This window comes from Cornus florida, unplaced genomic scaffold (genome assembly GCF_030987335.1).
Source record: "Cornus florida cultivar Cherokee Brave unplaced genomic scaffold, ASM3098733v1 CherokeeBrave_3.0.0_Hap2_Chr11, whole genome shotgun sequence".
NCBI classification, from domain to species: Eukaryota; Viridiplantae; Streptophyta; class Magnoliopsida; order Cornales; family Cornaceae; genus Cornus; species Cornus florida.
The window spans coordinates 78,357,681-78,374,016 of record NW_026775581.1 but is presented as its reverse complement, the minus strand read 5'-3'; the positions used below and the strand labels follow the sequence as shown (position 1 = coordinate 78,374,016).

General features: G+C 37.5%; 2 protein-coding genes across 2 annotated transcripts in view; one reads left to right on the top strand and one right to left on the bottom strand.

Annotated features, from left to right (window-relative positions):
• LOC132286440 (uncharacterized) overlaps window positions 1-10,782 on the top strand; it is a 29,588-nt gene extending 18,806 nt beyond the window's left edge. Inside the window, exons 9-10 of the mRNA XM_059788774.1 lie at window positions 8,822-9,082; window positions 10,112-10,782. Coding sequence (XP_059644757.1) covers window positions 8,822-9,082; window positions 10,112-10,456 — 606 coding nt within the window. The 3' untranslated portion in view covers window positions 10,457-10,782. The remainder of the gene's footprint in view (window positions 1-8,821; window positions 9,083-10,111) is intronic.
• A 1,753-nt stretch (window positions 10,783-12,535) lies between these two features.
• LOC132286439 (probable glycosyltransferase At5g11130) overlaps window positions 12,536-16,336 on the bottom strand; it is a 3,976-nt gene continuing 175 nt past the window's right edge. Inside the window, exons 1-3 of the mRNA XM_059788773.1 lie at window positions 16,141-16,336; window positions 13,878-14,232; window positions 12,536-13,198 (exon numbers count right to left, since the gene is read on the bottom strand). The exon at window positions 16,141-16,336 is cut by the window's right edge and continues 175 nt beyond it. Coding sequence (XP_059644756.1) covers window positions 12,536-13,198; window positions 13,878-14,232; window positions 16,141-16,336 — 1,214 coding nt within the window. The remainder of the gene's footprint in view (window positions 13,199-13,877; window positions 14,233-16,140) is intronic.

The following is a 16,336-nucleotide window of genomic DNA, read 5'->3' as shown; positions in this document are numbered from 1 at the left end:
ATAGATACACTCAAACAGACTTATTGGTCTAAAATCCTTAACGTCAGAAGCACCACCCTTCCTAGTAATTAGGGCAATGAAAGATGCATTCAGTGACTTTTCGAACCTCTCATTAGAATGGAACTCATGAAAAGTGCCCATAACCTCCCGCCTCACCACCTCCCAGCTTTCCAATAAAAACCTCACTATGAAACCATCCGAACCCAGAGCTTTGTCACCATTATAGCTCTTCAAAGCCTTCAAAACCTCCTCCTCTGTAAAAGGACTCTCTAACCCATCCCTATCCACAATTGAAATAGAATCAAAATGAGGGCCATCGAGCCGAGGCCTCCTTAGAGTAGAGCCTCTGGTAGAAAGAAACAATCCCCTTACGCAACTCTTCCTCCGTACTCAACACCATTCCGTCCACACGAATCCACCCAATATGATTACCCTTCTTATGGGCATTAGCAATTCTATGAATTTTTTTTGTATTACGGTCTCCCTCTTTGAGCCATAAAGCCCAAGATTTATGTCGTCATGAAATTTCCTCCATAACAACAATCTCTACAATCTCTGCCTGACAAGCTGCTCTCCTATCACGTTGAGACTCAACAATACCACCCACCCCTTCTAATCTATCAATCTTAGCAAGAGCCCTATTCTTCCTCCACTCTAGATTACCGAACACCTCCTTGTTCCATCTTTTGAGTTTGTTCTTCAGGAGTCAAAGCTTTCCAGTCATAATAAAACTCGGTGTTCCCACTACCGTGTCCTCCTCCCACGAAGACAGCACTTTCCCCTGAAAATCAACCGCTTTAAGCCACATGTTCTCAAATCCGAAGGGAGTACAACGAGGTCTCAATCCTCCACAATCCAAAACCAAAGGAATGTGGTCAGAAGTCATCCTAGCCAAAACAGCCTGATCTGCATCCAAAAACTTCTCCTCCCACTCCCTAGAAATCAAGAATCTATCCAGGCGGGAAAGAGTGGGCACCTCCCTACCACTGGACCATGTAAGAGCAGCTCCCTCCAATGGAAGGTCAATAAGCTGATGTCCATCAATAAACTCTGAAAATTGCATCATAGACGGAGTCCATCGACTGGATGGGAATCTAACCACGTTGAAATCCCTGGCCACACACCATGGAATAGACCACAACCCCTTCACCACTCTAAGCTCCTCCCACAGCGCAAGCCTCTCACAATCATCCACCGGCCCATAAACGCCGGAAAAAGCCCAAGAAAAACCATCCTCCTCCATCACAAAAGCACAAGATAGAGAGAATTGCCCTCTCCAAATATCTACCCTTGCCATCCATCTCCTATCCCACATGAGAAGAATGCCTCTAGAGGACCCTGAAGAGTCCAAAACCTCCCACTCAACGAACCTACGCCCCCAAAGGCTCTTAACCACTCTATCAATCATTGAATCAATCTTCGTTTCTTGAAGGCACATCAAATGAACCATCCATTTTCTCATTGCCAACTTCACCACCTTCCTCTTGCCTGGGTCATTGAGACCGCGGACATTCCAAGATAAAATTCTTAGCTTCACGAGGAAACAAGAACACCCACCTCTCCCTTACCCCTCCTAGCACTGCCCCTTTCCTTCTCCCCCCTATCTTCCTTTCATAGTTCATGTCCGAACAAAGGTTTCTCAGCTCCCTCTCCCCTTTCCAAGAGGGGGGATTCTTTTTCTCCCCCCCACCCCCACCCCCCTCTAGAGATCTTTTTTGTCTCCCCTCCACCGTAGCATGAAGAATCGACAAGGCCTGGTCCCGGTTGCACTTGCAAGAGACACCCAACAGTTCACTAGTGACCCCGATATTTGCCATGACCCATTCCTTGCCAATATCAACACATTCCTGCCTTGCAACATTACTGTCCATACCCCCCGGTCTCACGACTACCAGTGGATCAACCATCCCCAGATTTGGGTGACCCTCCTCCGCCCACAAGATCATGTCAAGAGACCTGCCTTGCACAGCCCTGATCCCATCTTCATCGCCTCCCTCGTACTCCTCCACCTCATCAACACAGGCCATCCAGTCAACTACACTATCCACCCCACCTTCCTGTACATCAAGGTAAGTATCCGGAGCATTAGTTAGCACTTCATCAGAAAAAAACCTGTGCTGCTTCAATTCTAGGACCAACAAGGTAGCTGATTCATCACTAAGGGTAATATAGATGTCTTTGCCAACGCAAACTGTCATTTTTCAGGCAAAGAAACCGTCTGAGGTATCTGCAGAAAATCACCTTTGGGTTTACAAAGAATTATTCCTTCCTCCCCACCCAGTTGAGGCTCGGACAACCCACCCAAATCATCCCCAGACATACCATACTGAATTGAAGAGGAGAAATCAGAGCAAAACCCATCATGCCCTACACAGTTCCTATCAATGCACCCATTAACAAACTGACCGTCCCATTCCTTTCTGACAGCCCAAAAGCCCCATGCCCAGTAAAATCTGTATCAATCACCTCATCCTCGGAGTCCACCTCCACCACTGGCGATAGCATCTGAGACATCATCGACATCCCATTAAAATCCTCCCCCACCTTGCTCCTCAACACCCCACAAGAAGAAGAAGAAAGAGCAAAAAGAGAGCTCCGAGAAAAGGAAGCAGGGTACATACCAGGATCAGAATGATTATCCTTGCGGGCGACCCATTTCTGCTTGTCTTTTCTAGTCCATCTTTTACCAAACTGATGCAATTTAATCGAAGATTGACAATATTCTTTGATGGATGAACAACTGCCATCCTCGACATCACACAGAGAGCCCGACTGAAGCGGTCCAAATCTGTTACCAGAGATCAAGTTCTGACAGCACTCACTGTGCCGAAACTTCTTTGATATTGAACCAGCACCTTCTTCTTGTTCACACTCACCTTTGCCCAATGCTCCTTCTCCGATTGCGACCAATACCTCAAATCCGACTTCTGCTGTGCCGAATCATGGATAAGGCCTTGAGATACCGTTCTGGACACCTTAGCAGAAGCTGGGCTGGGCTGCATTCCATTAATAGATACAGTTAAACACATATTTGGGCCCCAACTAATCACCCTATCTCTTATGTGTTTGGACTTGGCCGGTGCAGGCCCATCTGTCATACCACGATCCATTCTGTACAGGCCCACGCTGTCTAGGTCCAATCTCACCAGGCCCATCGGATGCAGAACTTAAAAATCCCCGACTCTCACGTGCAGAAACAGCTGTCTTACACTTGCAACGGGAGGCTTCTGAATGCCAACCATGTGTCCCGCTATCATCTCCCTCAATCCCACTTGCCTTTGGCACGTTCAACTTCATGCATCCCTATCCTTGAGTCCTGACGGTCCTGCAAATCCGTCTTCTGAAACTCCGGCACACTCCCAGACCCAGTCCCAGGCTTGCGAGACGGTCGCTTCCTTCTTTCCGACACGACAGGTGGCCTCAAACCTTCATTTCCGGCACAGGACTTGGAAAATGCACAAGGGAAGGAGCGATTTCTTCTGTTAATGAAATTCTGAAGGCCCACCACCTGTCCTCCACGAAAATGGACTCCGGGATCTTGCCACAGAAATAACAATCCTCTCTTTGTCGCTCATTTCATAAGCCTCAACATCCCAAAATCCTCCACATAAATCCCCAATTGCAACAAACAGCTTCTGACACCATAGATCCATTCTTACTGCTAGTCCACTCTAATGTGGGTGCTATCTTAATAATAGAGGAAGCAAGTGCATGTTGCATGTAGTTATATGACTCATATTCAATTTTCCTGTTTGGGTGATTGTGATTTGATTAATTTTCCTTCTCATAAGCTGGAAATTTAGATTAAGAGCAAGAAATAAGCAAATTACACGTGGTTTTACTGATGTTATGGCCTCAGATAGAGCAGAATGAAAAAATAGGATTCATGTTGTCAACTCCAGTAGTTAGGAAAAAGGCTTTTGATGAGTTGAGTGAGAAATGAGTGAAACTGAGGTACAATGAAAACGCTATTTGATGTTGGCCCTCAAATGCTATTTGGTGAGATCTCACTGTACCATTTTCTTTTTATATTTGAAAGATTTAATGGTTTTAGTAAATGAATTTTGTTATATGTTTGGTGGGATTAGCTTTATAAGGTATTCTTGATTTTTGGGGTTTTCACAAGTCTTTAAATAGGCATTATGGATGTAAAATGATATTGTTCATGAGGATGAATGGAGTTTGATGAACTTTGAGCTACCTTTTCCTCCTCTTCTTCTTCTCTTTATATTTATCTGCTTATGGTTGAGAGGTTTTGATGTTGCTTTTGCTCTAATTCTCTCTTCTATTATTGTCTCTTAGGGGTGGCTATACTTGATACAACGAACCCAACACGAAATACGTGGGTTTGTGGTTAAGTTACTTTTGTTCGGGTTGTAATCGTGTCAACCTGAATTGACACTATATATTTGGGGCTTCAACCTGTTTATCATGAATACAAATTGATCCATTTAACCCATTTAAACTTCTTTAGAAAGTAATATGCTAGGAATAATATGTCGCCAATTTTGTTCATTCAACTACTCGTTTTAGACACTTAAGACGTGAGAACGAACCGATTCATTGCTCTTTTGACTACCAGTAGAAGCCGTCGTTGTCGATATCAAATAAAAGGCAACCCACTGATTCGTTGATCCCGTCTATTGTTGAGTTGTAGCTATCCGAATTATTGATTAATAAGATCATGGAGATATTTGAATCTCTCTCTCTTTCATATGGTGGAACTGATCGGTGATGAAGGCTTGTTTGGAAGTAGTGGTCTCTTTCCTCTCCTGTCTCTCTTTTGGACATATATATTTTGCTATAATATTTTCTTCTTTTGACACCAACATCACCCTAATCCTGATCTGTGATTTCAACAGGCTTGGATTATTGTTTCTTCTTTGAACGCTGACATCAAAACCCTATCCCTCATCTATGATTTCCTTTCGAACTAGTTGTTCTGATCCATTTTGATTGTTCCACTTTCAAGAATTAATGAAACTATTTATTCTTTTGTCTTTGAACAAGAAAAAGCATGTGATGTTGTAAAAGGTTATAATAATACATAAAAAATTGATATTTAATTCTTAAGGTATTAAATTTAACAAGTCATAAATGATCCTAATAGTATAGAATTTTAGTTGTGTCATGTTGTTTCCTGTTGTGTCTAGGGCTGTAAACGAGCCGAGCCGAGTAGTGGGCTGTTTGGGCTTGGCTTGGCTGTTAAAATAGGGTGTTTGAGCTCGGCTCGAGCTCGAGCCGAGCTCACACCAGTGTTCGGGCTTCGAGCCTAGCTAAAACCTTGTTTAATTTTTTTTTTTTTTCCTGCCCAGAAAAGCTTGTTTATTGTTTACTCGTGGTCCCTTCTCCTGTCTCTTCCGCCACACTTTCGCTGATACTGAAGGAATGAAATAAAAAATATATATAAATTAGAGTACAAACTTATATAGATCTATATATATATATGTGTGTGTGAAAACTTACATCTTGTGGGTGTGAAATCATTCCTGTAAAACTGTAGAAGTGATGAGGAGGAGCAGCTGTTGAAATAAAACAAGCTGAATTGGATTGAGAGACTAGAGAAGCGTATGTGAAAGAGAAGTTGAAGTCGCAGCTACTGCAGCTAGGGTTGGGATGACATGAGGGTTAAAGGATTTATATAGATGGTCTTCAGAGTGTGGGCTTGGGTTTGGCTTGTTTCAAATTGATTGGGTTTAGTCTTTTTTAATTTTTAAATGATTGGTATTACATTTATATGGATTGGATTGGATTGGGTGGGGTTTGGATGGGTTAAAACTTCTAAGTTAAAATGAAAAGGTAGGGTCCAAACTTATTAAGTTATAATATATATATATATACACACACAAGCTTAATATAAGCGAGCTTGTTCACGAACATTAACGAGTCGAGCAGAGGAGTGTTTGAGATTGGTTCACTTATTAATCAAACACACAAATTCTGTTTGGACTTGGTTTGTTTATTAAACAAACGAACATGAACCGAGCCCTTAACAAGCCGAGCTCGAGCTACTTGTCAAAAGCTTGGCTTGTTTACAGCCCTGGTTGTGTCCTAATGTGTTGTGAGAGGTTTCAACATACTTATTAAACAAGTTACATGAGTTGTAATGTGTTACCTTTTTAATAAATAAGTAGTGTTCTTGCCAAGATTTCTTGATACTAATAATAGTTGTGTCATGTTTATGTCAATAATATAATAGCATACTCATGTCTTGACATGATACGAACATGATAAGGTAAAATGAATTGCCATCCCTATCATTGTCCATCCATGATCCTTACAGATGAGATATTGACCAATATAATGCATATCATCCAGTCTTGTAATGGAAATTTATCTGAAGCATGATTTAAGTATTTTATCGTGGGATATATGGACCTGATTGATATATTGCTGTGATATTCTGGTAACCTCGGACATTTGCTAGATTCCTTTATTTTAATGCCAATTTATCATATATTTTGATAATATCGAGGCACATTTCACAATGTGAATGCATAGATCTTTCGATGGAGAGGAATTTCTTATTTGGTCTCTCAAATAAAATATAATGTCTACTTTATTTTTCTGGGTTAATGGGAGGAGATGTAAATCTGTGGTGATCTTGTGGGCGGGTGCAAGAGGCATTGGCAAGCTACCACACTGGACGAGTTATATGTGCACAATCCCACATCGCTTGGGTGTGAAAAGGGGAAGTACTATATATGTAGGATTTGTACACACTCCAATGGTATGAGACCTTTTAGGATAGAATCCAAGAGCAAAACCGTGCGAACTCGGGCCCAAAGCGGACAATATCATACCATGTGGTGGAGTGGATCATTACAACATCAATTATACTGTCCCCGTGGGTGTTTTTTTGTATTCTTTTGGGAGCGCTCCCATTTTGAGCATTTTTTATTGAATTTTACTTGTAAAAATAAGATCGCATTAGTTTCATTGAAAATTCTTTTTTTACCTATAGAAGTCACAGTCATTATAATAAACTCTATTAATATAACACATGCAATATTCCCATTATCTTATATACCTGAGAAATAATATCATTTGTTATATTATTTAATAAATGTTTTTATTTTTTGTAAACATGTAAAAACTAAAGTGTAAGATTTACTTTTAAAATAAAATATATTACATAGAACATATGATCTATATTCTTATCCAATACTTTTTTGTTTAAGAGTAGTTAATATGAAACTGATGGGTGGAGGGGCAAAAAGAATTAAGCTTAGAGATAAAAAAGGAAAACTTAAAATTTAGGCTTATTTTATAGCAAAAATATTGGTAATAATGGTAAGGATTGACTTATTGAACTGATTTAATAATCATCTCTTGTTTATATATGCTTGAATATTTCCATATTTTCTATTGATTCCGCCATTTTCCATAATGATTTCATTAACTTCATATCTCCATCAATAACTCCATATTTTGCAAGCTCAATATGATGGTCATATTGATATTTTTTTCCCTTGCATTGCTCTGACCTTTATTTTCTCGTCTTCCATTTTCTCCCTCTCCCTGGGAATCTTTTCTTATTTCTGCTCCCTCCTATCTTGTCTTCTTTTTTCTCTTTTCATTCTATATGTTTCTTCTTTATTTACCCATAAAGAAATATATGTTCCTCTTTTAAGACACCGTGGCAGAAGATGCATCAAATTGGTATTTTACAACAGCTTTTTATTTGAAGATATTAGCTAGAGCATCAAAATGTAGATTACACATCAAAAGTTCCTTCTAACTCAACTTGGGTTGTGGATTGATTATGAGGTACTAGTTCATGTGGTAATAGGTTTTTGAAGAAGCTGTCGAGGTAAAACATTCTTTCGGACTTTCACATAGTTTTTCAATCTAAAAAGCACAATGAAACACGAGGTTGAGTTTCCTCCAATAAGGGGATGTTGATGCACTCAAATGTGAATATAACATGACATTTTATAAACGTTGGTTGTTGACTAACATTAGAAGATTTTATGATTTTTTTTTGGAAATTGTATATGTCTTTAGTAATAGAATTTACGTCCATATACACACACACACACACACACACACACCCATATTGGATTTTCAAATCTGTCTCTTTTTCTACATCCCTCCCATCCCCTTTATGGTTTGAAAGACTTAGAAGGTGTTTTTGCAATCTTCTTTAGCAAAAAAGAAATAGTCTTTAGCAATGGTGTGAAGTTGGAAAATTTCCTCTCGTGTTCTCTTCTATATCTCATTTTATTCTCGTCTCTCTTTTTTCTTCCCTGATCTCACTCTACTTGGACATCTTTCCTTATCTTTTCTCTCTCCATGTATTGTTTATTATTGAAAATTTTGTTCCAGCATCACGTACTGACAGTACTGTTGATTAACGTCTTAATCAACTTTTCCCTTAGATTGTTTATGAGCACTTTTCTTAAACTTTAAACTTAATTGTTTAGTTTTGATCATTGGAAAATGGAAACTGTTGTTATACAGGTCGTTTCTTGTTTAATTAATTCTGGAATTCTCCCTTTCATGTTACTCAAGCATTGCTTTGAAGTGCTATTGTTTTTTCTTTTTTCTTTTATTCTTTTTCTTTTTTGGAAGCATGTAATTAATAATCAACAACATAATTTCAGGGAGATGCAATGATGATTTATGTTATTGATACATGCGAATTGAAATTGTGAACTGTCAAGTTTCATCAACATAGGTTTTTTCACTTCATTTTATATTTGCTGTCGAAGGGTTAGCACTGGTTGACTAGTTGTTTTGCATAATTTTATTGAAGCCATGCCTTTGGTATTGGTGTTGAGATAATACCTTTATTGACAACCATCTGTAAATGTCCCAGAGAGTCGTGAAGGAGAAAAATGCTCTTGCAGAAAGATTAAAGAGTGCTGAAGCTGCACGGAAAAGATTTGACGAAGAACTGAAGCACTATGCCACAGAAAATGTAACTCGAGAAGAAATTCGGCAGTCACTTGAGGATGAAGTTCGACGGTTGACACAAACAGTTGGGCAAACTGAAGGGGAAAAGCGTGAGAAGGAAGAACAGGTTGCTCGATGTGAAGCATATATTGATGGGATGGAATCCAAATTGCAGGCCTGCCAGGTTTTGCCTCTAACACAGTTCATGTCTTTTGGTATTTCCATAATCTACCGAGTTTTTTAGTGCGGCAGACATTTGAGATGCCCCTTGAATTTGATCAACAATTCTGTGTGTCTAATTTTTGTAGATATACACATATCTAGATTTACTGTTTATACTAGTACTTCTTCTCTGAAAGTGATTTTCTGAATGAACATGTGTGTTCCACTGGATTATGTCAAGCATCCAGGGCGTAGACTTTATGTATAATTGGTTAGAACTGTTGGTAGCCTTGATTAATATGTTTTAGAGGAAGTGGAGCCGCTGGACCTCATCAGTTGTTTCAGTTAACAGACTTTCTGTTTACTTGAGAACCACTATATTATATGAGCCATCCAGTGCATAGACTTATTTAATTTGTAGGACCTGTTGGGTAACGTTGAATAATTTATGGTCACTTGGTCAATTAATAGACAGACTTATTAACACTGACTACTACTACTACTACTACTACTGCTACTGCTACTGCTACTGCTACTACTGCTACTGCTACTGCTACTGCTGCTACTGCTACTGCTACTGCTACTGCTGCTGCTACTGCTGCTGCTAATAATAATAATAATAATATGGTGTAGAAGAGAAGGAGCTGCTTGACTTTCTCAGTCAGTGGTGAATTGTTTGATCGCATCTGTCAACTGTCTCTTTGATTTAATAATAATAATAATAATAATAATAATATGGTGTAGAAGAGAAGGAGCTGCTTGACTTTCTCAGTCAGTGGTGAATTGTTTGATCGCATCTGTCAACTGTCTCTTTGATTTAAGCTTGTTCTTTTTGGTTCCCAGTTTCGCATTTAGTAATTGGCATCGCATGATCTTTGAGCTGGTAAAACTGTTTTTTTTTTTTTTTTTTGCGAATTTCTATGTTATGTTGTACACCCAGCATCACTCTGTAGGTGAGTTTGTGTTGGCTTGCATCCATATGCACTAAATTTGTCTGTCACGGAGAATATAAAGAAAGAAAAATCGACTAATGCTCCTCTTTGCTTTGCAGCAATATATTCACACCCTTGAGACCTCACTTCAGGAAGAAATGTCGCGACATGCCCCTCTATATGGTGCGGGCTTGGAAGCTCTATCAATGAAGGAGTTGGAGACACTGTCACGCATCCATGAAGAAGGGCTCAGGCAAATACATGCTCTCCAACAGCGTAAAGGGAATCCAGTTGGTAGTCCCCTTGTGAGCCCTCACGCCATCCCACACACTCATGGATTGTATGCTGCTGCACCACCTTCAGTGGCCGTTGGGTTGCCTTCTTCTCTCATCCCCAATGGCGTCGGGATGCACAGCAATGGGCACATGAATGGTGCTGTCGGACCCTGGTTCAACCATACTTGAACCCCAGCCAGGTTCAAACGCTCCTTTACCTCGCTATCAGTGATGTTTCACAGCCTTGTACACCAATTACGAGCTTGATAATGTCTCCGGAGGGGTTTTATCTACCTTTTGTGTCTGGGCATTTTGGCTGGTAGGATCTTTGGGTTTGTTGTGGGGAAAGGGCACTACTACGAAATCGGATAAATGGGAAGGGTAGTGTTTTTGTAATTGGGTGTGAGGAAGCAAGTCCAATAGAATTAACAGTTGCAAGTGCCATATTCCTGCAATTTTCCCCCCCGTTTATTAATTAAAGCATTTAGAAAAAGTTTTGCTTAGTTCACTCTTTATTCTGTGTCTTGAACCTTTTTTACTAGTCTTTTGCTTTTCTTGATTCCAGCTCATTCGGGGGGTGGACGTGAAAGGATGGTCCTTCTAATCTCTTCCACAGGTAGTGTATGGTTAGCCTCTTTGGTCTCATTACTTATTGCTTTGAGGGTTTTATTTATTTATATTTATTTTTTTATTTTATATTAAACTTTAGTAGTTTTTCTATCATTTATTTGAATTCACTCATAGGTAGTAGTAGTAGTAGACCTGCCAATTGATTTTGATCCCAATCCCATCTGATAATTTGCATATGGATTAAATCCTTCACTCCTGTAAATTGTTAGCTTAGTTAAACATCAGATGCTCCATCTGGCCCAAAAAAAAGTCACTTTTGGAGAGTATAAATTTTGAAGGGGATTTAAATAATTACTAATTTACCCTTTTAAGTTTGAAATTTTAAACTCCAAAGACGTATATGGAAATATGTAAAATATATTGTTTGAAAAAAGAAAGTGGACAATTATTTTGGGACAATCCAGAGAGTATAATTTATGCTCAATTTGATCCGGTAATAATCTGATTGGATATAGTATAATATATTATATTTTATAAATACAAACAGGCTAGTAGTTTGGTGGTACTAGGAAAGGGAGGTGGGAGGTCGGTAGGAAAGGGAGGTGGGAGGTCGGGAGTTCGAGCTGTGCGTGTCCGTAGCAATTAAGAGATAAAAAAAAAATGCTATAATGATATAATATTTTCCTATTATTAAAATCTTTTTTGATTTTTTTTTTTTAAATAAAAGTTGGACTTAATTTTTTACATTTTTTGTTCATATTTTATTTTATTTTTCTCCCCGCTTATCTATTTTTTCCTAATCATTGCATTGAAAATTTTTAATTAAAAATTATATCCTTAATGGATATATCCTATTAATAATAAATACAAAATAAATTAAGATTATTGGATTTGAATTGGATAGAGTTTGATTCGGTCAGGTTTATTCGTAGTGGTTCGTCAAAAGTTGCGTGTTGCGAACATGACAGCTTTGCAGTACTTCATTTTTAGTTTTATCATAAACACCGCCCTTAGCCCTTTGGTCTCATAATGTTTTTAAATTGGGTATTTAGAAAGTGTCTAGTTTCCCAAATTCTGAATGAAATTATGTAAAGAAAATTTTGGTAAACTAGCTAGCTAGTAGTAAAACTCACAAGGGCAGTGTTTGTTTTATAAAGGTCAAGCAAATCAGAAAATATATAAAGAAGTGGGCCAAAACGAAACCATTACTCAATACAACCACCTATAAAAGGTGTATGGGCCAGCCCATATGTAATTAGTAGCCGTTATAACTGCCACTGTGCAATCCGGCGAATTCAAAAAGAGGGAAAAACAGAGCATCATCTGGAGCTCTGAAATTGGCTGATCGGGGCCTCCGGAGGAGGACGAAGACATGTTTTGTGAAGATATTCTCTTTATGGAAGGCTCCGGCGGTTTCTTTCCATCCACGAATGGTACACGGTCGAAGACTCGAAGCCGGGGCAAGCTTGCACATAATATTTTCTGCAGTGTTAGCCAAATTCGCAAACATGATGTTGTGCGAAGGAAATGTTTATGTTTTTAATGTTTTTTTTTCCACAGTCCAAAAGAAATTTCTTGAGCCTTGACTTATGTCCATAAAACATTTATCTTCATATCTCACATATTTAAAGACTTAGCTACATAATATGTGTTTAAATTAATTACATAGAACAGAATTGTGATCAAATGAATGTTCTTTCATAATGGTAGCCTCACATTAAGCCTCCTGATCCAAACTGAATGAAGCACCATATGCAGTAAATCAAATGGCTGAGAAGGCCTATTGATCACAAAATGCCTCTGCACCTGCATAACCCTTTTGTGCTTTTCCACATACTCATCCATTGGAATTCCTTCCAAGATTTTCTTGATTTCCGGGATCCTCGAAAGCGGAATATGAACGGAAAACTGGCTCCAATCAAGAACATCACTGAATGGCAGCACATAACTATCTGAAATAATCACCGGGACACACCCGGTGTATATGGATTCCACAACCCTAGGGCTTGCGACTTCATATCCACCCAGGCACAAGCAAAACTTGGTTCCGCTCATCAACTCGAAGTAATTTAGGGTTTCGGGCAGGTATTGGTGAACTTGGACATCCTTGTCTTTGTCTTTCCAGTATTTGAATAGTATTTTTCTTACGTCACCATGGTCACCACCTGCAAAGAAGGCGAGGATCCTACGGTTGTTAGGGGCTTCACCAAGGTGGGGTGGCCCTAATTCTCCATATGGGATCTTGATTTCTGGCAAGGAGACATCTCTCATGGGTTTAAATCCTTCAGAAGTGTCAGCATTGCATAGAACCCTGATGAAGTTTTTGAATAACTTAGGGTTGGCAGTTGAAACATCTGGTGCCTGAAAAAAAAAATCAATATTGGATCTCGATCTCAAGAGTGACGTCCCACATTCTCAGAGAGAGGGGAGAGAGTTGTACATGTGTAGACATGTCTTGTAGCATAAGCGGTCAGTTGGACCAGCTTCACGTTCTCACAATTTTCAGAACACATTTACGGACCTTAATCGTTAAGGAGCGGTGGGGGCGTCCGCCCCTACTGAATTTTTTACTATTTGCATTATTAGTTATAATTTTTGTTAAAATTTTGAAAACGCCCCCACTCAATTTGTAATTTTTTAAAAAAATATCTCCTCTTATTTAATAAAAATACCACATTTTACATTCTTGTCATCCAGTGATTTTTGAATTCAAAAGATAACCATATTTTTTAACTCTATCGCCCGCCACATTCATGATTCTCTCTCACACAGTTAGATATTCTCACTCAATTTTTTAAAATATTCACTATATATATTCTTGCGTTTTAGATGATACGGTTAAAATATCAAAAAATCTAAATCAGACATGTCACAAAAAATAAAATTTTATATTTATCATTTTATTTTAAAAAATTATCTTTAATTTTTTTAATTCTTCACCAGCGCCCCCTCTCAAAAAAATTCATGAGTCCGTCAATAGTCACATACAACATCATAATTACGAAGAAATTAAAGATTAATGTAATATATAGGTACGTACCCAATCATGGCAAGAAACAAGGAAATGATCAGCCCCATTGCTTCTGTTCCAGTATGGATATTTGGTGGACACAGTGCCAATGTGGTCCACGACAATGTTCTGCAGACGATCGCGAGAGAAATTGGTGTAAGGCCTGTAAACGAATTTGACGATATTGACAATGCTGACAGGGAGGAAGAATCCGAGTGCCTCGTCGGGGTGGCGAGCAAGGAATGGGCTTTTGTCGCTCTCCAGTTCATCGATCAACTGTCCCTCGATGGAGTAGATGTCGTTCATCGGACCACTGTGGAAGATGGGTGGCTCTCCTTCTTTGTAAGTCCACACTTTGAATCGCTTCTCCATTTCTATGTGGCTCCTGCATGCACATTGTAAGAGTAATACTATTTAGGTCAATTTTTTTCAAATCTATTTGTTTGAATTTTTATCCATTTGATATAATAAATAGATAGATTAAAGGAATAAAAATTCTTTATCTAGACAAATACGTTTTAAAAAATCTGTTTGAGAATCATTTTTCAATTCTTAATAGAAATTAAGAATGAGAATTATAATGGCTAGGAAGGCTTTTACTGGTCAAAGCTCTATTTAGAAAACACTTTTACTTTGCATTTTTATTTTGATTCATTAAGCACGCTTGGTAATATAAAATTTGTTGAACATGAAAACATGTTTGGTATACAAGTTTTGCAAGTTTGAAAAAATAAAATAATTAGTTAAAAATATCATTTAATTAATTTATTATTATTATTATTATTATGGTTCATCGCTAAAATGTAGAAGCAATTGGAAATACAAATTTGATGCTTTTGGCTTGGCTTTTTTTTGGAAATATTTTGGTATTATTTAAATTGTAACAAATAGTAAAACTTACAAAAATACAGAAGAAAAGTTATCGCCAAACAGGGTCTAAGTAAAAAAACTATACGGACATGTCACACCTTGATAAACCTCGCATAGATTAGTACTTAAAAAAAACCCTTCATCTTCATCTAGATTAGTACTAATAAAAAAACTTCACTTAAATATACTCTCATATTTCATACAAAGCCCCACTAACGCAAACAAAATTAAATTAGCAAATGCCAACCACAATGTGACACCGTATTAAATTCAATTTGTCCTGTGCAAACCATATTTGATCATCCACTTAATGGACCTCGCATTGGGTTTAGGATATATAATCGGATGGTTCAGAGTATTCATTTCGATCTCATTTCCAAGAAATTTAGAGTCAAGTAACATAATAAACTTATAAGGATCACATGACGAGTTGATTGGTTATAATCTAGGATAACAATTTGACACGATATGAAAAGATATATTTAAGTCATTTTTTACCGGAAGACGACATATTTATTCTACATGTTTGTTTAAATGTATCATTTTTTATACGACACGTTTATCTGATACGTTTAGTTAATTGGGTTAATCGTATCATAATCGTATTTATTGGGTCAACTATGTACATGACACATTTAATTAGCGGATCAATCCATGTTGACACGATTATGAAACGAATACGATTAGTCTAAATCCAAACCTCCTTAGTTCGTGTCGTGTCAAATATTGACACCCCTATTCAATATAAAGAGCTTCAATTTAGAAAATAAAAAACATAAAAGAAAAATCGAACAGCTAAGCAAATTTTGAATGTTATTTTTTTTTATTTTTTTGAGAGATAATAAATGCAATCCTTTTTAATAGATGCCCAACACGTTAAATATAAGAGGACATTATTGTCCTTGCAACACTTTTTGAAAATGAAGTATAATGGGAATTTACGTAATTTAGTTTAAGGGGAAAAAAAAGTGCATTTATCATTTATTTATTTATTTATATACATTTGTTGATATTTATAATTTATCTAGAAATAAGTAATTTGAATTCAATATAGAGTTAAATCGTGTAAAAGATATCAGATTGATATAAGAATTCTTTTCATCCGAGGACTCTAGCAAAGATATAGATATATATCAAACTAATTTTAAAAATAAAATGAACCTATCAAATTTCAATATATGTTGACATTATTTTTGTATGAATATATTGATATGTCGTGTTTAAGTTTCAATTAAATTGCAAACTCATTGATTCATATACATCATAATAGTTTTATTAATAAAACACAATCTCTCTATGGTGTATCATCTAGTTTGTGAACATTACTTATAAACATGTAAATATATATACGTACGTATATTCACATAATATATATATATATATATATATATATATATAGGAAGTGGTGGAGGAGAGTCTTAACTGATGAAAGGCATAAGGGTTTACGTAAATGGATCCTCTTGGGATGAAAGTCTCCTCCTTGTAAGACGTATACTTGTGTGTTGTAACTGCTTCTCTTATTGCTGCTCTCGCTCTTGCCAAACCTTCTTCCATTCTCTTGACACTGTTTTTCTTCTGCATCATCTGCCCTAGCAAAACAAAAAAAAAAAATATAAAAA